The sequence below is a fragment of the Telmatherina bonti genome (assembly GCF_933228915.1).
Source record: "Telmatherina bonti genome assembly, chromosome: 4".
Lineage (NCBI taxonomy): Eukaryota > Metazoa > Chordata > Actinopteri > Atheriniformes > Telmatherinidae > Telmatherina > Telmatherina bonti.
The window spans coordinates 32,699,617-32,720,655 of NC_136622.1; the positions used below are offsets into that span (position 1 = coordinate 32,699,617).

General features: G+C 39.7%; 2 protein-coding genes across 3 annotated transcripts in view; both read left to right on the forward strand.

Moving 5' to 3' along the window:
* Positions 1-10,527, forward strand: part of tfcp2 (transcription factor CP2) — a gene marked incomplete at its 5' end in the record, with an annotated part of 15,764 nt that extends 5,237 nt beyond the window's left edge. The window contains 13 exons of one of the 2 annotated variants that reach the window (XM_079239857.1): positions 269-345; positions 435-540; positions 756-862; positions 2,608-2,760; positions 2,873-2,983; positions 3,824-3,912; positions 4,034-4,082; positions 6,327-6,420; positions 6,762-6,852; positions 6,956-7,066; positions 9,256-9,418; positions 9,519-9,570; positions 10,274-10,527. In XM_079239857.1, coding sequence (XP_079095983.1) covers positions 269-345; positions 435-540; positions 756-862; positions 2,608-2,760; positions 2,873-2,983; positions 3,824-3,912; positions 4,034-4,082; positions 6,327-6,420; positions 6,762-6,852; positions 6,956-7,066; positions 9,256-9,418; positions 9,519-9,570; positions 10,274-10,311 — 1,241 coding nt within the window. In that variant the 3' untranslated portion in view covers positions 10,312-10,527. The remainder of the gene's footprint in view (positions 1-268; positions 346-434; positions 541-755; positions 863-2,607; positions 2,761-2,872; positions 2,984-3,823; positions 3,913-4,033; positions 4,083-6,326; positions 6,421-6,761; positions 6,853-6,955; positions 7,067-9,255; positions 9,419-9,518; positions 9,571-10,273) is intronic. The other variant, XM_079239858.1, reaches the window with a different exon arrangement.
* A 1,821-nt stretch (positions 10,528-12,348) lies between these two features.
* Positions 12,349-20,388, forward strand: csrnp2 (cysteine-serine-rich nuclear protein 2). Its single transcript, XM_079239576.1, has 5 exons — positions 12,349-12,877; positions 14,186-14,358; positions 14,441-14,703; positions 17,504-17,800; positions 19,241-20,388. The coding sequence occupies exons 2-5, from the start codon at positions 14,199-14,201 to the stop codon at positions 20,192-20,194; spliced, it is 1,674 nt and encodes a 557-aa protein (XP_079095702.1). The 5' UTR covers positions 12,349-12,877; positions 14,186-14,198; the 3' UTR covers positions 20,195-20,388.
* Positions 20,389-21,039: the final 651 nt, after the last annotated feature.

A 21,039-nucleotide genomic window follows, 5' to 3' on the forward strand; every position in this document is an offset into this window, starting at 1 on the left:
TGTAGGTGCCTTGTCACAGCTGTGAACATGACGGACATAAAAGTGTGTTATCAGCACCTCACTAATAGTTACCTATAATTCTCTACAAAAAAAAGTTTGCTCATGTTACATCTTGTTTCACGCTGACATAATGGATAAGTCACATCAGGAACATGAGGAAAGATGCACATGAGACTAGAATGCCTGATGTGTAGATCAGCTGTAAACCCTTGTTGGATTTATTAACTTCATTTTTATGTTTTTCCTGCTTGTTTTATTGTCATCGCAGGACAGTCCTATGAAATTAGAATGCTTGACAATCGGAAAATTGGGGAACTTCCTGAAATCACTGGTAAAATGGTGAAGGTACGCATTAAGCTAATAATGTTGGAGGAAACGTTTACAATGATTATGAATACTTTTATTAAAAACTGCTGTTTTTCTCCTTCTTTCAGAGTATTATTCGGGTGGTGTTTCATGACAGACGACTTCAGTATACAGAGCATCAGCAGCTGGAGGGATGGCGGTGGAACAGGCCCGGGGATCGCATCCTGGACTTGGGTGAGTACAGAACACCTACTGTTCATCTTCTGGCTTTGTTGGGTGTTACTGTATGGTTTACTGTGTTTATTAACCAGTAAATAAAACAAACAAAATCATGTATTTACGATATTTAACCTAAATAGTAAAGGAATGAAAGTGGTGTTGTCTTTGAGAAGGTGGTGAACATTTAGAACTCCTTTGATAAAAGCTTGTTCTGCATTGATCCATTCCAGATATCCCCATGTCAGTGGGCATAATCGACCCCAGGGCTAACCCTACTCAGCTTAACACTGTGGAGTTCCTTTGGGACCCCTCAAAGAGAACCTCTGTTTTTATCCAGGTAGCATGGTTGTCAACACTTTTGCTTTCAAACTGCATGTTTTTACATCTCCTTTTCTGTAGTGTTGATTTATTTCTTTTGATTAAAGGGAGTGGGATGATGCGAAACAGTTAGGATTGATTTGGCATTACAGAAACAAGACATAATTAGATCCCACAGCGGACAGGAAGGGAATGAGTCAGCTCTTTGTTTATTATTCATTTGGCAAAGATACCTCTTATGTATCTCCTGACAGTCACTGCTACCAAAAAGCTAATTAAATTCTTGAACTAAAATCAGCTTTATAGAGAATGTGCACTGAGGTCATCAGCACAGAATTGTGAGGTAATTCACCGTTTTAGGTGTTACTGGACTCTGTTTACATCGCTTTAGCAGATTTGAATCGTTCTTTTCCCTGAATCTTGTGCTCGACTGCAGCAGCAGCTTCGTGATCAGCTGGTTAACTTGGTGATGGAAGTTAACCAGCAGATTTTCATCCTCGGTTTCTGGATAAACGCATCACAGAGAAGGGTGAACTTCTGCAGAAACTTCTCCAGGCTTCTGGCTGATTCTGGTTTGGATATAAAGGACAGTTTGGGCTTTATGTGAGCAGAAGTAAAGATGGCTGCAGTGTTTACTTTGTGTTTCACCAATCACCGCCGTCTGAGACTGAAACTCATGCTTGAACTTTATTCATTGTTCAGCAACTTGTAACGATCTGATTTATTAATAGTTAGTATTTTTTTTTTATTTTATTTTTTTTTTAGTCTTGTCCAGCATTTAAGCAGGCAGAATGATTTTCTGGATGCTGTGTTCTGCTGGGGAAATTTACTTTGCCAAGGGAAGAATCATAGAAATAATGCTCCCCTTGATATTCTGGATTCTTATTTTATTTTTCTACTTATTTTGCATAATTGTTTGTATTGATATTGTTTGTATATTTGTATTAGTATTTCTGCATTATAACGACTCTTCACCTCTTGTGAGTTCATCTCAGGAAGGACGTTGCTTTTCACCATGTTTTAGATGTTTTTAACAGTTTACTGGTGTGAAACCTGAAACTGTAGATGTAAACCAGGGCCGGTATCCGGCAGGTCTTTGTTGTTTACCTCTACCAGCACACCTGACTCAAATCGAATGGATCCAGCAGCTTCTTGTCAACCTGCTCGTTAATTTCAGTCAGGTGTGTTGGAGTATGGAGACAACAAAAACCTGCAGGGTACCGGCCCTTGAGGACTGGAGTTTGACACCTGTAGATGTAAACAGTAGCTGGGAACCCCCTAAATGGTGGAAGAAGTGACCTCACATGCACATTCTCTATAAGAAAGTGAAGGTAGATACGGGTGTTTGAATAGTAAAGAACTTCTGTTGCACTTAATTGTGTATAAATTAGAATTTGTCAACACTATAATTCAGAGAAAAACTTGTCGTTCCTCATTTTGGAATAACAACAAAGCTACATAATGACACATTTAACGAATTTAAAACTAAATTCAAACAAACTAAACCCCTAATTTTATTGATTAATATATTGTTTTTAGGACATTCCAGCTATTATTTACCATCACACAACTAGTTTTTCTTTCCAAACTACATAGTTTTCATGAGGACGTGAAAACTATGTAACACTAACGTTTCTTCACTTTTATATTTTTTCATATTAACTCGTCTGCAAAAACAACAAAGTTTAGCAAAAATCTGCTGATTAGACACAATTTTCTACTGCTCTCATGTAGATTTCAGTTTCATACTCTGTGACTTTTTAGGTGCACTGCATCAGCACAGAGTTCACCATGCGCAAACATGGAGGAGAGAAGGGCGTTCCTTTCCGCATCCAGATTGACACTTTCAAAGAGAATGAGAATGGAGAGTACACAGAGCATCTCCACTCGGCCTCCTGTCAAGTCAAAGTCTTCAAGGTTGGAGGGATGATGAAACTGAAATAAAAGCCTTTAATGCACTGCAATGGAAGAGTTTGTGTTGCTTGTTCCTCAATGCGGCCTTTTATTTCCCCCGCTTACCTTGTTTTAGCCCAAAGGTGCAGACAGAAAACAGAAGACAGACAGGGAGAAGATGGAGAAAAGAGCTCCACAGGAGAAGGAAAAGTACCAGCCCTCCTACGAAACCACCATCCTGACAGAGGTAAGCATGTTGAAGGGAGTCATTGTGATTAAACGAAACAGTCTGATCTAATTTACCGCACCGCTGAAGATTAAGCCCTTAGTTTCCACAGAAAAAAGAAACCAGCTGTGTGATACGGATCATCTGGAAAGTTTGTCAGTTCATTTTTTTTTAAAAGTTGATTATCTTTGTTATTTTCTTGAATAACTTGGTAATTATTAATATGTAAAAAAAAAAAAATAAATAAAAAAAAAAGTAAATAGTCTTCAGAAAGATGTTTTGAGGCTGTAACCAGTAGGGGTGGGAACATCCAATCGAAAAATTGGAAATCAGGAGTTTTTTCTTCACAATTTCAAAATAGATTTTTTTAATTTAAAAAAATTGGATCTTTTTAAAAAAAAAAAAAAAAAAATGAATGCGCCATAAAATTTTTGTCATTTTTATTGTTTTTTTTTTTTAAACAATCTTTTTACTTGTCTTGGGCATTATAGCAGCAGAATGATGGTCTGGCTACTGTGTTGTTTTTTCCTGATCTACAAAAATCAGCAATATCGGAGAATTGTGAGAATCGCAATTTAAATCGAATCGTCATTCAGAAAATTGGAATCGAATCGGGACAAAAGCATATGGTCATACCCCGAGTAACCAGTATTGATTATTATTATTATATATTATATTTTTAACATGGTCACCATGAGCTTTCTGTTTGTCATGGAACTGCTTATCTTATAAAAATCCACATAAATAATTGATACTCGGAAATTAACACAGACAGGCTGGACGATAAACAATGTGGATAAATTAGAAGCTCAAACCTTGTTATTTTAATTCCACGATAACCGAAGCATTGGTCTCTTGCAGTGCTCGCCGTGGCCGGAGGTCACATACGTCAACAACTCTCCGTCTCCTGGCTTCAATAGCACGCATAATAGTTTTCCAGTTGCTGAAGGGTAGGAGTGTTTCTGTCAAAGCTTCATGGTTAATGCTGCTTAAAGCACATCTCCACCTCCACATGTTTGACATGTGCTGCTCTGGATTTCATTAACATGGCTAATTCTTCATGTGTTCCAGAAATGGCTCTCCAAACCACCAGCCAGAACCTGTTGTTCAGGTCGCAGATGTAAGTTCATTTTCATTTTTACTTCCTGCTTCACTGTGACGCCGCATGTCATTGGTAGAGACGGAAAGCTGATGTCTGAGTGTTAGACTCTACTTAGAAGTAGATTCACCTGTAATGTACAGAAATCAGCTTTCTTCTGGTACTCTCTGAATGAAAGTATTGGAAATAAACTAAAATGTGTGGATTGGATATTAAAAAGGTTGCTGACAGCGCATTTCTCTTCTTTTGTGTCTCAGCTACTGAGTTCATCATTAAATGTGTTGTTGCAGTGCTCAGCTGGACAAGTGTCTGTCAATGTCTGCACACAAGCACTCATTTCACACATTTACCGCACTTAGATTGATTTAATTTCAGATAATAACCTTTTTTAAAAAGTTGTTAATAACTTTTATACAGGCAGACTGTGTCATTGCCTTGTTACCAGTCAGATGTCACTTCGTCTCCATAAGCAGAATGTTAAGAGAAAATGTCCAGTTATAGATAAAGGAAATGTTTACACAAGTTTTAGGTCTTTTATCTTTATTTTTTACTTTATCCTTCACATTATGGAAGATCTCAGATTAACGCCACTGATTTAAATAAAAAGGATCTGCAACAGCTTGTTGTCAACTTCTGCACAAGTCTGTTAATGAGCCATTTATCTGAATCAGGTGTGTTGCTGCAGGAAAACATTCAAAACCTGCAGGACAGCGACCCTCGAGGACCGGAGCTGGTGATCCCTGATAAGAGAGGAACTTTTAATATAAAAGTCTGCAGTTCAATTCAGTTGATTTTTTTATATAACAATGTTATTAAACGTTAACAATCGTTTCACTAAGAAGCGCTAAAAGCAGACCTGAGAAACTATACTAAAATACACTTTTATCTTAACTATCGGACTAATGGCCTAAGTCACCTTTTTTCAAGGCTTTCTAAAAACACAAAAACTTGAACCAAAAAGGTACAAGAAATTAACTAATTAATTCATTTTTATAACAATTTAGGCCAATATTTCAAACCTTTAAAGCCAAACTTATTTCGTATGTATTTCAAACCTACAGTTTCTGATGCGATTGCTGGGATTGACTCCAGCGCCGGTCCTCGAGGGCCACAATCCTGCAGGTTTTCCATGTATCCGTGCTCCAACACACCTGACTCAGTCAGTCATCATGCAGAACTTCATTGGCTGTTGGATTATTTTGATGTAAGCCAGGTGTGTTGGTAAAGGGATACATGGAAAACCTGCAGGACAGCAGACTGACTTTGGACACCCCTGGCCTAAGTGGTTTAGAAAATGAATGAATGAATGAATGCAGAGGTGTATAATCCAGGTGCCATAAAGTAAAAGTCCTGCCATGTTTTGGATCTACTTGCGCATTTATAACAGGTGGTTTCACTAACAGGCTCATCTACCTGGCAGTGGAGCTGAGCTAGTTACTTCAGCTGGGTTAGTGACTGGAACAGCTGCTGGACGGGACTTTTACATTATGGCACCTGGATTCCTCAACACCTCTGAATGAATGTGTCTCTTGAGACATTTCTGACATACTACATGGTAAAAAATGGTAAAAATCCTCCAAAAATGTTTTTTGTTTTTTTTTTTGATAGATTTTGTTTAAGCGCCAAATAAAGAGCTCATATTTGAAAAATAGGCTTTTCTTGTAATTTTTTTCATGGGTTGGCTTTAAATGTTTAACAGTAGAGGTGGGAAAATAGAATCAAGAAATTGAATGTGGGGATTTTTTGCTACACAATTTCAAAATATATATATTTTTTTGTCTAAAAATCAAATAAAAAAAAAAAAAAGTATAATCCATTATAAATGTTTTGTAATTTTTATTGTTTTTATTGATCTTTTTACTTGACTTCTTGGGCATTTTAGCAGCAGAATGATGGTCTGGCTACTGTCTTGTTTTTTCCTAATTGAAATCAAGAAAAATAATAAGCTAAAAAAGTTTCAAACGTTTTTTTATTTTATTTTTTTTAGTAAAACATCAGCAATCTTGAGGAATTGTTAGAATCGCAATTTAAATGGAATCGGCATCCAAAAAAATTACAATTGAATCTAATTGGGACGACGGCATATCGTCACAGCCCTAACTAACACAGTAGTGATATACACGTTGATCCTCTACCATTTTTTTACTTTTACTTGTTATTGTCTATGTGTTTGTGTTTACTCCTGATTTTTATTTCTGTTCGGTTTGTAGACTGAAGTTATTTCTACAACCATTTGTAGGATTCTAACTTTGTCTTTCCTTTCAGAATTTGTTAGCCACAGCGACGCCACAGGATGCGCAGCAATGGCTGCATAGAAACCGCTTTTCACCTTTCTGCCGTCTCTTCACGAATTTTTCAGGTCAGACAAAGTTGTTCTGTATGCAGATTTATTTTAGTTCACCATCTTTGCGCTTGAGCAGAGCCTTGTCTGCACAACTTATCCAGTTTAAGATGGTAAAAAATGTTTTTAAAAAATCCGTGAATGTGAGCAGATGTCGGGTCTGTGATGACACACCATGGAAAAGTGACATAGCATGACAAAGCTGGTCTTACTATCTGTTTGGATGCTGATCTGTGGTTTGTTCATCATCCTGTCTGGTCACTTCCCATGAGCAAAAACAAAGTTTAAAGGTTTTCCTCTTACACGGATAATTATAATCATTTAGATAAGAATGCAAATGCTTTTCCTCTTTGCACCAGGGGCAGACCTGTTGAAGCTGACTAGAGAGGATGTCATTCAGATTTGTGGACCAGCTGACGGCATAAGACTCTTCAATGCACTGAAGGGACGGTGGGTTGCATTCATTTGAATACATTTTACAACATATCATTCACCTCATATTGTTAAAACAACATTCATTTTCATTTTTTGTCTTTCCTCTCTGTGGATACAGGGTGGTCCGTCCGAGGCTGACCATCTACGTTTGTCAGGAGCCTCAGCAGGCTCGGGAGCAGCCACCAAAGCATGAAAATGGAGATGCTGCTGCCAGCACTTTCTTTGGTCAGTACATGCTTGTTTAAGATGTAGAAAGATTATTAATCACAGCGTCAGCCAGAGAGCCTGGGCTGTAAAGTGTCACAGGATTATTGCATTGTAGTAGCAGTTCCATTATGGTTGCAAGGAAAATGGTCGTTTTCACGTTTAAACAGCATTTCTGCTCACTTGCAAAGATTTTTTGTGGCATCGGGGGTGAAGAAGGAAATATGTTGCCAGTGAGGCACTTTTACATATGTTTAAAAGATGTTTTTCTGTCAAGGTGTGGAGTTTTATGTGTGGCCATTACTTCTGGTTTCCTGTTTTATTTTGTAGATTTCATTGTGTTTTCTGTCTCGCCTTGTTTCCTGGTCATTATTTCTTCTGGGTTCATATAGCTGATCCATTCCACTTGTGTCTTGCTGTGTGTTCTGTGTGTATTTGTACTACTTGGGCCTTGTCGACGCGTAGCAGAGTATTAAACAAAGATATTTTTCTCAGATTTGGCCTGTCATCCACACAAAAACGCAGACTCTTTTTGCAATCAAAAAGGATTCTTTTAAAAACCTGGAGGTGAAGATGTGAGACTACTCTGTTTGCATGTCTGCATGTGGACATATATAACCGAAGTTTAAGGTTTGAAACGTCACCGTCTGTGACAAAAAGTAGCATGACGTCACATGTGTGACCTTAACTTTCCACAGCATGTACGTCCTCAGATCTGTGTTGGTGTTATCCGTTGTCCAGGCGCTCTGTGTGTGTTTTTACACTCAGTAAAAACAGTACCGCTCCACGTAGACGACCAAACACATAGGACGAGATTAAGTACAGATGTTTCCCGCCACCTAACCAAACCACGTTGGAGGCATGATTTGTGGAAGTGACGTCATGAGATGGAAGGTTACTCTGATTGGACAGGATAAGGGGACGCTACCGCCGCCTGATGGTTTGATTCGCTTATGAATGTCCGGAACAACCAGTTATGTGGATACATGTGGATGGATTTGTTTATGAAAAACAAGGTCATGTGGACTCGGGTTTTTGTACTGGCCAGAGGGGGGAATATTCGGTTTTACAAAAACCTGGCTACGTGTAGACATGGTCTCATTGGTCACTTGCCAGTTTGTTGTTTGTTGTCTCAGCATCACATCTGCCTCGTGCCTCATCCTGCATTTGGGTCGACATCTCAGCTCCACATTTGCTGGCGTGTTTTTGTGTTTTAACGTTTTCTGACTTTTTGAGAAAGTTGTTTATCAGCTCACGCTATGAGGATGATTCAAAAGTATACCGTCATCACTAAATGCTTTTAGTCCCTGTCTCAGAAGACTACAAGCCACATTAGCAGGGTTTGTTTAACATGAAAATACACAAATTTGCTGTTTTTTATTTTATTTTATTTTATTTTATTTTATTTTATTTTATTTTATTTTATTTGTTTACAGACACAATGGTCCTTATAGATAAAAGAAACAACATCAACAAACACAGATACACAGACAACACACAAATTAGCCCATGTGGCTGTTAAACAGCTTCTCCATCCAATGTTTCCATAAATCAGAGAGATAGTGACAACTGCTCAGTTGAGGGTTTGTTAGTCTCGATGATGAAGTTTTCTGACTCTTTTTTGTATTATTTACAGAAAAGTTTTCTGTTTTTGTATCTAAGTTTGACATTTGTGTAAAAAAAAAAATTGTCTTTTCAAAACAGTGTCTTGATCCGGCTTTCTTCTATGCAGCCTCTGATTGGCTCAGATTCTGCTCTGCCCTCTTGTTTAAGATTGTAATCAGTATTAAAGGTTATAAATATGATCTCTTACAAATATGATAATATGACTATAAATGAAACAGTAATATCATTTATCATTTTATCTATCAACTGGTATGTATGGTTGTTTATTGGTTGTTTATTTACCTTTTTGTTTAGTCTATAATGAGTCAAAAAGATAATTTTTGACTCATCTTATTGCTTCAATTTTTGAAATTGTCTCTATATTCTGAAGTTGTCAAAAACCAGCTGAAACTCTTATCTGCCAGGTTTCTAAATAGCTGCATGTGAAACTGTCAACTATTTGTTTCTCCTTTTCAACAACCCGCTGACGTCTTTAGAGTCATATTTATCATTCAGATATTAGTGATAGATGCATGTATCTGTTGTAATTTTCGTAAGAAATCTACAAAACACATTTCCTGGGACGTGCTGCTGCTGTTTTCATCCCAGCTTCTCTTTTATTCCTGCAGTATATCACGCCATTTACCTGGAGGAACTCACAGCTACTGAACTGACGGAGAAGCTCGCTCAGCTCTTCAACATCTCACCCAGGCAGATAAATCAGATCTTTAAGCAGGGTCCCACTGGTATCCATGTGCTGGTTAGTGATGAGGTAAGATAATCCCATTCTGAAAAGGTTGCACTTTGTTCGTTGTAACTACACAGAATATATATAATTATATATAATATAACATTTACTGTCTTCATTACAGATGATTCAGAACTTCCAGGATGAAGTATGTTTTGTTTTGGACACTATGAAAGGTATTTAAGAGGAGAATTATTTCTTTTTCTCTATTTCATGTAGGGCCTTACAGTTTTGCTCATATTTATTCATACCCTTTCATTAAAGAAGGAAAAAAACAGCTGCCTGTAAAATAAGCTGAAATTGTCTAAAATAATAATAAATAAAAATTTTATGAAAATCATGACATTATTTTCTAATTCTGGTTCAATGGAAATATTTTTTAAAAAAAGCAAACAAATTAGATAATTTATTACATATTACATCACTCATAAACTAATATTTAGTTGAACAATCCTTTAATGTTTCCGCTCCAGTCAGGTGTTTTCTGTTCCTCTCAGTCAGACTTCTGCACCTGTTGACAGGTATTTTGTCCCACTGTTCAACAGAAAAGTGCTGTAATCTGTCTAGGACCAATTTGTTTTTGTTTGTTTTTTTTTCTTTCTTCTACTCAATTAAATGAAAAAACAGTGTCTTATATTACTAAATTATATTTTTGCAAATTTTTATTTATTGTTACTTTTTTAAGTCTCCAGTTATTTGAGTGACTGTTGTAAATTCAGCCTTTTCATTAATGAAAGGGGATGAATACATATGAGCACAACTGTATACACACACACACACACACACACATATATATATATATATATATATTATAGCAGGTTTGTTAAAATAGTACTTTTAACTCTTTTTTTTTTTTTTTTTTTGTGCTTTTCCCTCCAGATGACACAAGTGATGGCTATCATATCATCTTAAAGTGAAAACTGGGCCAGAGAATATCCAAGTCATGCTCTCTTATTTAGCCCCGCTGCTGTCAGCCCCTCTAGAGCTTCATTGATGGAATTTATGGATACACACCAAGAAATCTCTTTGTGGCAGCTAGAAGGAACATGTGACGGAAGCATCTGGCTCTCTGCACGCTATTTTACTGTCTTACTTTTTAAAGAAGTGACTCTGCAACCACAGTGAAGTAACACTCTCCCTGGTTTTTTTTTTTTTTTTGGTTTTTTTTTTTTTATCCCCCCTGCCATTACCTTCCTTTTAATGGTTGTATTTTCTTTTGTTGCTTATGTCTCAAGAAGTGGTTTTTGGCACTGTAGCTGATGATGTTGTCATCTATTATGCCAAAGCTCTGTGAACCAGCCATTTGTTGTATGTTCAGAAAAAAAGACAATAACCAAAAATTAGGGAAAAAAAAGGTGTTTAAAAAAATAAGAGTGAGAGAGACAGATACTGACAGCACTTAACTTTTACTTTGCAGTTCAGTGTGATTTGTGCTCGGTTGCCTTCCAGAACTAAAGCCAGTCTACAGGAAGCCCAGCATGGCTGTCAGTCACAGAATTGCATAAAAGAGGCATCAAGAAAAACTACTAGGACATGAAGGGAAAATGCTGGAATCCAGCTGTCCTTCACACATGAGATTCCTGTGGAAAGCTGTCTTTGTTACTTTTGATTAAAAAAAAAAGGCCTTTTTCCAAATACTCAACCACTGTTTGAACATCATAGTTTGTGTAGATGCCAATCTGGCACATCTGATAGTTCTCGCTGCGTCAGAAAACATGATGAACTCTGTCTGTGTTGTTAGTGATCACTGTGGCATCACCAGCAAGCTGTCTTCGTGTGCTTCCTAAACTTCTCAGTTTATTTAGCACAACATCATTTCTTTTCTTTTTTTTCGTTCTTTGGGCCATTTTTGTGACTTTACTTTTAGATTTTTTTTTTTTTTTTTTTAGTTAGCTAATTCTTTTAAGGTATTTTCATAATGGAACATCTTTGGCAGTATTTTTAACAATTATCTTTTTTTTTTTTTTAACATTCTCTTTTCATAGTTTGATTTACATTTCCAAATGCTAATAAATTTGATAAGTTGGTGGGCACACCACAGCTGCATGTGAAAAACGTATGAGTAGATTATGTTCAGCCCTTTCGTACATGAAAATTGATAGCTTGATATTTTAGATACCACTCTCTGCCCCATCTTGTCAGCATTATTAAAACTAATCACCTATTTACTGACTGCCATCTGTTGTTTCTTTATGATCATAATAAAATAAGATAAAAAGATTTATCAATGGTTTTTTTTTTTTTTTTTTGGTTTTTTTTTTTTTTTTTTTAAACCATCTCCTGTTCAGCATTGTTGCAAGCAGAACAACCGTCTGGCAGCCTTGTAGTGCCAAACGTTTGCTTTGCCTTTTTATTTAATTGTTATACTTTATTCTATTGAAATTCTTATGTATACGTTTGTGTGTTGCTGTATTGTAAATAATACACGATTTGTTTGCTTGGAGGGCATTCAAGCTTCTTGGGGAAACGTTTGACAGTTTCATTGGTGCTCATTTCTAGCTTTGACGTCTTGTCCCTTTGTCATTCAGGCCGTTGCCATGGAAACCGCTTGACAGGATTAGGTCTTGGAGGTTTTTTTTTTTTTTTTTTTTTTTTTTTTTTAAAGCTCATCTTTAAAGCTGTACCTGTGTCATATTCTTCACATCTGCTTCTGCACATTAAGAACAAAGAAAAATGAAAGGAAAACGTGGAAGAATGGGGGAAAAAAACTCCATTTCCCAGCGTGCTTTGAGGCGGTGCGTGCTTGTGACGTCACAGTAGGTATATATACGGCTTCAGGGAAGAATTTCTGCCTCCATTGTTACATTGTAACATTGTAACAACCGGGGCCGGGGCGAACCGGGGTGGAAAACAAGGCGTCATCTCGGTAGAAATTTCTTTTACAACAATTTGACTACAAACGAAACAAACCAATTCGCGTTTCTTTTATCAGGAAGATAAAGTGAACCAAGCCGACCAAACCCGCCCCGGTGAGAGACAAAAAGGGGGAAAAAAAACGGGATAAATGAGCACAAATGTCAGCGGATTTCTTTGATACAGTCACTTTAAGGCTTACATCGAGGAGATAAGACATTCGGCTGTGGTCGTCATGAAAATGTTGGCAAATAAACCGCAGCTAACCTCATGACGCCCCTCTTTCTTTCTGTCCTTTAAACAGAGGTATGCCACATTTCAATAAAACCCACCGGTCTATCAGGTAGCGCTCATTTTTTCAGTTCATTGTGCAGAACAATTAGCTCAAATATCCCAAGGAGCTTTAAATGGTAACATATAAGTGTTGCAAATTGACAATCAGGGAAGAAAACGGCGAGATCACTTTGGGTCACCATTGCTCCGAGGCTGCAGTCCGGATACTCTGTTCAGGGATCGGTTTTTGGCACAAAAAGCTTCTCACTGGGCTTTAAAAGATTGATGTGCAGCTCGTATTGGAGAGAAAAACGACCTCCGAGTCGGTTGGATTAAGGGTCTCTGTTTCTGCCCCAGGTAAGAGGGTTTAGTATCTCTTTATCTGGACGGCTTTGCCTTTGTGTGTGTCTGTATGAGAGTGTGTGTGGAAAATATGGGGAGACAGGGTGACTGAGCAAGCCTCTGCAACATACTCTTCCAACACAGTCTGACCATCATGTGCACAGTTTAAACACCTCGTCCACACTGCATGTTCTTGGCTTAAATGTGCCGAGAAGTCCCAGATAGCTGGGAAACATGCAGCATCCTGCTAAAGTCACACTAAAGTCACAATGGAAAATGCACCTCTGTTTAGTTGCTCCTTTATCATGGAGTCACATCCGGTTTTTACCCTACAGCAGCATCTGTTATGAAGCTTTAATACCATCCAATGTTTCACTGCTTCTTCAGGTGTGTGACTCATTAAAGAAACTGCTTAGTCCTAAAGTGTGACCCTTTTTGGGGGGTTTTCAGTAATTATTTGCAATGCAACATCACACAGTTAAAGTACCTTGGTCATGAATCCGTCAATGAATTCATGCAGATTTATTTGTGGGGAAATATTAATACCTTAACTCAACAGCTGCAGCTATTTCATTCAGCTTCAGTATCACTCCATCCCTCCATGTCTCTCTATATAGACCAGAAGGACAAACTATTTTGGGCATTAAAATCAGTAGATGCTCCTCCATTTAGGATAGTAATATGCTAGTAAAACCTTTATGCCAGTAAAATGATTAATTACCATTAGTATTACCTTCTAGAGTTTAGGGTCTATCTGTGTTAATTTATGGGGTTTATATGTCAGCTGTCGTGCATTAAAACATCATATGGCTGCAATGCTATGTAATAAATTATATATAAACTTAGCTCTGTCATTGACCTTGACCGATCTATGGATGCGATTGATTCCACCTTGTGTTGTCTTAAGCAAAATCAAGGGACCACAGAGATCATTTTCTTTTAGGCTGCTCTCATAAAGCATGCTTGCCTAGTTGCCATGGTTACATTTCTAGACTTGATCATTTCAGAATAGGGTTTCATGTGAGATGGGAGGCAGACAGATGAAATGATGGAGCTGGAATACAGATGAAAGGAGACAGAACTGCACAGATGCCCCTCTCTTTGTTTCTGCGGTCACATCGAGGACTCAGATACTTTGAAAGGCTACATGTCTGACCCAGCTGTCATAGAGACAAAAATATTGTGCCTGGTAAAATAAGGAATAAATATGACATAGTTGTTTGTTCTGTTTCTCATGACACATTCACACATTTACTGATAGAGTGGGTTAGCTGTGGCTCAGCCTCCGCTTCTCTCTCTAACCCCCCCCCCTCCCCTTCATAGACACCAAGTTTCCATGGAGGCAGGTTCGTCCCTAAGCCTCAAACGACGATATGAAGAGGTGGACAACAGCTCTCCATTCTCTACACCGAAGGACTCTGACGAAGACATCTCCAGCAGTGACAGTGCTGACAGCTGCGACAGCCTCAACCCTCCTTCCAGCACTGCGTTTACCCGTAAGGAACGCCAAAAGACACAATATGTCCAACGCAAACCTGATTAATCCTGTGTAACGATGCATCTCATATCTGTCTGCAGCCACCTCCATCCTCAGACAGCACAAGCCATCGCTGGGGGGGAAACGGGTGCGTTTCGATTTGGTGACAGTGTATTACTTCCCCCGGCGGCAGGGCTTCACCAGCGTGCCCAGCCAGGGGGGCAGCTCCCTGGGCATGGCCCGCCACCACTGCTCCATCAGACACTACACGCTGGGTGAGTTCGCACGTGAACAGGAAAGCAGTCACCGGCACACTTTGCGGCAGCACCTGCGGCAGGAGAAGCTCAAGGCCCGCAAAATGAAGGTGAGTCTCGCCGGAGAGGGACTGAAGTGTGACGTCTGTGATTCTGGATTTAAATGGTATCATGACTGAGACCTCTGCCTTTACTTACAACTCATATTCAACGTCGTACATGATCATGTGATGAAAGATGGTTTTACTAATGGAAACTTAGTGAAATTTAATTTGACCTTCAGCAGGTCTTAAATTTAGTCACCAGCTCAGATAAACAACAACAACAACACAGGTGAACGAAGTCAAACTGCAGGAGGTGTTTGTAACTTAACGAAGGGAAGTAAGAAACTTTCTCCTGGAAAACATTTCCAAATGTTTGTCGAGTCTTTTTTTTAAATAATTCTAAAGTCTTAAACTTTAACATTTAACATGCAAACTGGGGCTTGTAAAGTCTGAGATGTTGCTCTTTTTTCCAGTTTCTCTGAGCATTACAAGGTCTGGTCTCGGACTGGGCGATTAATCGGATTTTAATCTCAACTACGATCTGGGTTTTCAACGATCATAAAAATAAAAGGGTGTGATTATTTTTCTCTTCGCAGTTTCTTCTCCTGCTGTCTTCAGCTGCTAATCGAGCGTCTCTGGCGTTGCAGCGCTGTGCTGTAAACTCCTCCCACAGCCGCTTTGCTTTCATTCAGACACTGTTGCCAACTTGGAGACTTTCTCGCTAAATCTGGTGACTTTTTTCGTTAAAAGCAACAAATCTGGCAACTTTTACTGGAGTTATTAGAGACGTTTCTGGTGTTTTGGCGACTGACTTGAAGGCACATATTGTTCTGCAGTTACTGTTAGGAAGGAGCAGCGGGAGCCTCTCCCGTCCTAAAGCACTCCCAGGCGGCCAGTCTCAGTCGGCTCCGGCTGCAGGTCAATGTAGTAAAGTAATCGTGATTATAATTTTTTAGATAATCGAGCAGCCCTAATCTGGTCCAGGTAGAGCGATGGACTCAGAATTATTTAGAAATGGTCTGATTATTGCTGATGTCTTTCCTCCTTGACATTGTGTTGGCACAAACCTGAAGGCTGAATTCAGCCAATCAGGCACAAAGCCATTAAAGGTGTTCATAATCTTTCTTTACTCCATCCATCCATCTCTTTACTCTGCTGTTCTGAATCATCTGAGCCGCCGCGGTTGTGTGGGAAGATCATGGATGCTTTCTGAACCAGAGGTCAGCGCATGTGGCATGCTGGGGACTGAGCTGGGGTGAACAGCTCCCAGTTGTGCATTTATAGACTAAGACTTTTAAGTCTGCACCACTGAAGTACTCTGCTGCCAGCTGTTCTACCTCACCATCAGGAGCCAGGGGGGATCCCTGCATTTAGATCCTTCAAAACAGGGACTTGCCCAGTCTTCCAGGTCTCAACAAAGCTGAGCCAGTTAGATCTGGACGGCTGCTGGCTGCAAGCACACATATTCATCCTATAGGCCCAAAGAACAGGATGCATGGTTCGGAAGCTTGTGCCCTCTGGAAGACATCTCAGACTCTTTGTTCACTGGCTTCAGTGTACTTTCTCTGAAGGTTTCTTGGTGCTGATGGAAGTCAGACCACTGTCTCTGGCTATAGCGCTGAACAGCAGTGTCTTCTCTGCACCAGGAGCTCAGTGCAGCAGACTTCCAGAAGGATAAGGACAGAAAGATTAGAGAGGTGGACAGGATAATTAGCAAGAAGCAGTTTGTTGTCCAACTTGGTGTGTGAAGGTCTTCACCTCACAATGAGGGAGGTGTGTGACACACACCATGGTCGTGGTACAGAGTTGTTAGAGGCTGCAGGTCCACTATGGATGGCTCACCAGGGTATCGCAGGGCCAACACAGACAGACAGACGTCCATTCTCACCTTCACTCACAGAGGGAATTTAAGAGATGCCCGTTAACCTAACATGCAGTGGGAGATCCCACGCATGCACATGCAGACTCGACACACAGAGAGGCCAGATCCAGACTGCTCCCAGCTGAGGCTCCATCAGGAAACGTCTTGCTCCAAGGAGAGGATGCTACCACATCACCGTGCAGCCCCAATCCCCCCCCCACCCCATAGTCTACTTCCTTATCTAGCTCATAATATCTCCCATTTGCTGTTAATCAGAGGATTTTCTTAATTATTTCAGACCTGGTTTGGAGCAGACGATTTATTCTGGATGTTTTGATAAGTAAAACCTGAAAACTGAAAGATTTTCTTCATAAAACTAATTTCCTTTTGTTGATTAACTAATTAAGAATTAAATCAGTTAAAATAAAAACACTACTTAGACTTTTCCCCCACATCTCAGATTCTTTTCATTTCTTTCCAGTTCTGCTGAAGACCGATTGTCTTCTTAAAAAAGCCTTTAATTTACTCACCAGGAGAGAAAAGGACACATTCAGACAACATGACACAGATTATAGAAATATCCTTGAGATAAATGTGTGTTTTGTTTAGAAGTAGTTTTTTTCTTCTCTTGGCCCGCATTAATCTTGTCACTGCTCCTCAGATTTATCTTGTGACCCTACTGGTGGGGTCAGACACAGGCTGGGAACCACAAGACTGAATTGCTGAAATAGAAAGCACAAAGAAAAAACAGCAGCAGCTTTACAAAATGTAACTTAAACTTTAATAATATACGTGTATATTGAGACTTCCATTTAGTACATGTACAATTTAGGTATCAGATTTCATTTTCTGCTGTTATGTTTGATAAGAAAATGGTTTTACTTGTGCTTTTACCTCTATGAGAGATCAGAGTACTCTTTCTGTCATATAGAAATGTTAAATAAGCTGCAAATGAAGCTGTTTCTGACCTCCTGCTTACAGCTCTGCACTTACTGTCGCCCACAGCTGACAAGGAACGGCACGGTGGAGTGCGCTCAGGCCGAACTGCTCACTCTGGATGACGTTTCAGACGAAGACCTCGACGTGGACGCCGTCGAGGTAGACGACTGTTTCTTCCTTCAGCCGCTGCCCACAAAGCGCCGTCGGGCCCTCCTGCGAGCCTCTGGCATTGCCCGCATCGACGTTCGTGAGAAAGCCGAGCTGCGATCCATCCGCCTGTCCCGGGAGGAGTGTGGCTGTGATTGCCGTTTGTACTGTGACCCTCGCCACTGCGGCTGCAGCCAGGCTGGTATTAAGTGCCAGGTAAGACGGATGCATATGCAGACAGAAGACAACCCCTTGTTTAAACCTTAACTCTACCTCCAGTTTAATAAGAGTTGTTTTGTTATATTACCTTAGAAACTTGCGTTCGTCCACATATCAGAATATCATATGTGGAGGCTTGTTAAGCAGATTTTTTTTTTTTTACATTAGAGCACTTTTCAAACAGAAAAGTAGCTTTAGATACTAAAATAATTATATTAAAACAAACTAATAACCGTGTGTCCTTAAGATGTTATTACATAGATGCATTTTACAGCAATCGTTAGAAAAATCCAGGTTCTACTGGGTGACGCAAACTTAAAGAACCTTTTAAGCTTTTACATATTCACGATAGATCTGAGTTTAGGAATAATAATTTAATGTCAATAGCTTTTCTGTACATTACAGGCTGCAGTCGGAGAGAACAGTTTTCTGCTGATGTATGTGTGTAGAACAGGAGTAGGTAACTCTCAGCTGTCCTGCAGGTTTTAGATATTTTCTCTCTCTAACACACCTTATTCAGATTGAATGGATCCAACAGCTGATTGAGTTCTGCTCATTCGTTTCCCTATTTCAACAGGGTGTTGAAATAGGGAAACATCTAAAACTTGCAGGACTGCAGCTCTCGAGGGCCGGAGTTGCTTCCGTCGGGTGTAGATAGTACATAAGACCTTTTATAGACTGAAATGCATCTGTCTGCTATTGATCAGTGAGTGAAATGTGAATGATCTGTGTACTGAGGAAGGAAATGCAGCTTTTCTTTGTTGGACTCCTTATCTTGAGATTGAGAAAAATAAATAAAACAAAGTCCAAGAACTCCTTAACAGGACATTTATTCATGACATATGTCGATTTATTATGGAAGAAAAAGAACTTTTAAACAATTTCACAAAATTTTATGAAGAAAAATTTTTAAATGTTGAAACTAATTTAGTTTTACAAATAAAAGAGCCACTAATGGTGGATTGGATTAGTGAACTTGGTAAAAACAGGATCTTTTCCATTTTTTAAAGACATTATTATTATCATTATTATTATTATTATTATTATTATTATTATTATTAGTAGTAGTAGTAGTAGTAGTAGCATTAGTAGTAGTAGTATTAATAAATTATCAATATTTAAGGGCATTTATGTGATTGATGATGGTGAGCATATTGACATATTTAATTTAAATTAATTTAATATAAAAAAATTAATTTAATTTAAACAATGTAATTTCATTTAATTTAAAAAATTTAATTTAATTTAATTTAATTTAGATACAATTTATTTGATTTTTATTTTTTCTCCATTGAAAGGAAGAGCAGACTGTATCCACATCATTCTTTTTTCTTTTTTTTTTAGATAATTTTTGACAATGCTGGAAAGCGTTTGACTTGGTTGCTACGCGCACCTTCTGTTTCTGTCTGACTCTTGAAATACTGCTTTATTTTTGAGGTGGATCGGATGTCGTTCCCGTGCGGCTGCTCGAGGGATGGCTGTGGCAACGTCGCCGGGCGCATCGAGTTCAACCCCCTGCGCGTTAGAACTCACTACTTGCACACCATCATGAAGCTGGACTTGGAGAAAAGGAGGATGCTGATACAAGGGACTGGGGACCAGTATGCTGAATGTGACCCCATGTCTTCCCCGTCCTCCATTTGCCCCACGTCCCCGACCTTATCATCCATCACTGGCCTGGACTCTGAGCTGGAGGAGAGCGAGGTGCAGTCGGTCGAGGAGGTTCAGGACCTCCTGGTGGAGCAGGATGTACTGGAGCGAGAAAACGAGACAGCTGTGCTGCACCTGCAGAGCGCAGAGGAGCAGGAGAGGAGGGAAAGGGAGGAGGCAGAGGGAGAGGCAGTGCAGCAGGAGCTGAGCGCTGGCGGTCTTACAGAGCAGCCTCTCTGCATCCTACCCAGTGACTTGGGAGGGGAGCTTCATGAGCAGACAGAGGTGTCAGGTGTGGACCAGGTCCTGCTGCAGGGGCCTTTCCCTACTGTTAGCACAGTGCTGTGCATCCCTGAAAGCCAGGAGGAGAGCCCCTCTGATCTTCTCAAAGACTCCCCCTCTCTGCTCTACTATCAGCTCAGTTCCGTAGAGCCTGGAGCCTTTGAAACGCTGCCCAGAGCAGAGGAAGACGAGCAGGAGGAGAAGGTATCCGCGAATGAACAGGAAGCAGAAGGAACAGAGTTAGCAGAAAAGAAACAAGCAGTGGAGATGAAGGATGATAAGCATGAAGGCAACGCCAGCAAACAGAGTGGCGATGAATCCTTGACCAATGTGGTTCTCTGCTCAGAGGACCGTGCAGCAGAGTTGGAGGTGAGGCCTGCAAGTCCTCAGCAAAAAGTCCCCAAAGAGCAGGAGCCCTGCTCGGAGAAACAAGTCCATCCACTGCCTGAAGAAGTTTAGAATCGGCTTCTCTGCATATATTTTGCACAATAGCTTCATCTAAGATGACATATTTCACATTTATTACTTGCATCATCAAGATTGACTTCAAGTTGCAATCTCTTGTAGTGACTGTCATTGAATTCTGTGCAGAATCAGCTGGAGCATTACAATACGTGAGAGAGGCGCGGTGCTGAAAGCACACACACACATCGCTCCCCAGCGGTCATACGAATGCAGTTATGAAGGGCAACGTTGTAGATACGTCTGGTGAGGGGGGGGGGGGGGGGCGATGAAAGAGGCCTTAGTGGAAAAACATAAAAACACTTGTGTAGAAGTTGATAAGAAGTACAGCAAATTAGTGCTTTGTTCATTTCCAACGCAGCAAACAGAGAACACGGTGAATGCAGACGTAGGCATTTTGTTTATGTGATGTACAAAGCATCTAAACACAAACTGTTTTGCAGTGTGCTGGTGTATTTAGATACTTGCTGGCTCATTTTTCATTACAGCAAATCTGTGCTGTAGTCAAGCCAAATGAAGGCCTCTGATAGTATCCTCTGCTAAATATAGACCTAATAATCCTGGAAATACTTGTTTTTTGTGTACTGTATATGCATTCGCAATGTGCAAGAGAGCTGCTTTCTTTCTTTCTTTCTTTTTTTTTTTAAACCTGTGTGCGCATTTTGAACCTGCAGCAGCGAGTGTTGTGGCTCTGCTGCACCAAGACATGAAGGTAACCAGACGCAGAGCAGCGGATTAGCACTGGCCTTAACCTGGACATCATACAAGTGCAGTAGAGTCGTCAATATGTGGTCTATCATGGATTAGACGCAGGTGGTTTTTAAAGCTGATGTCCTTGCAGT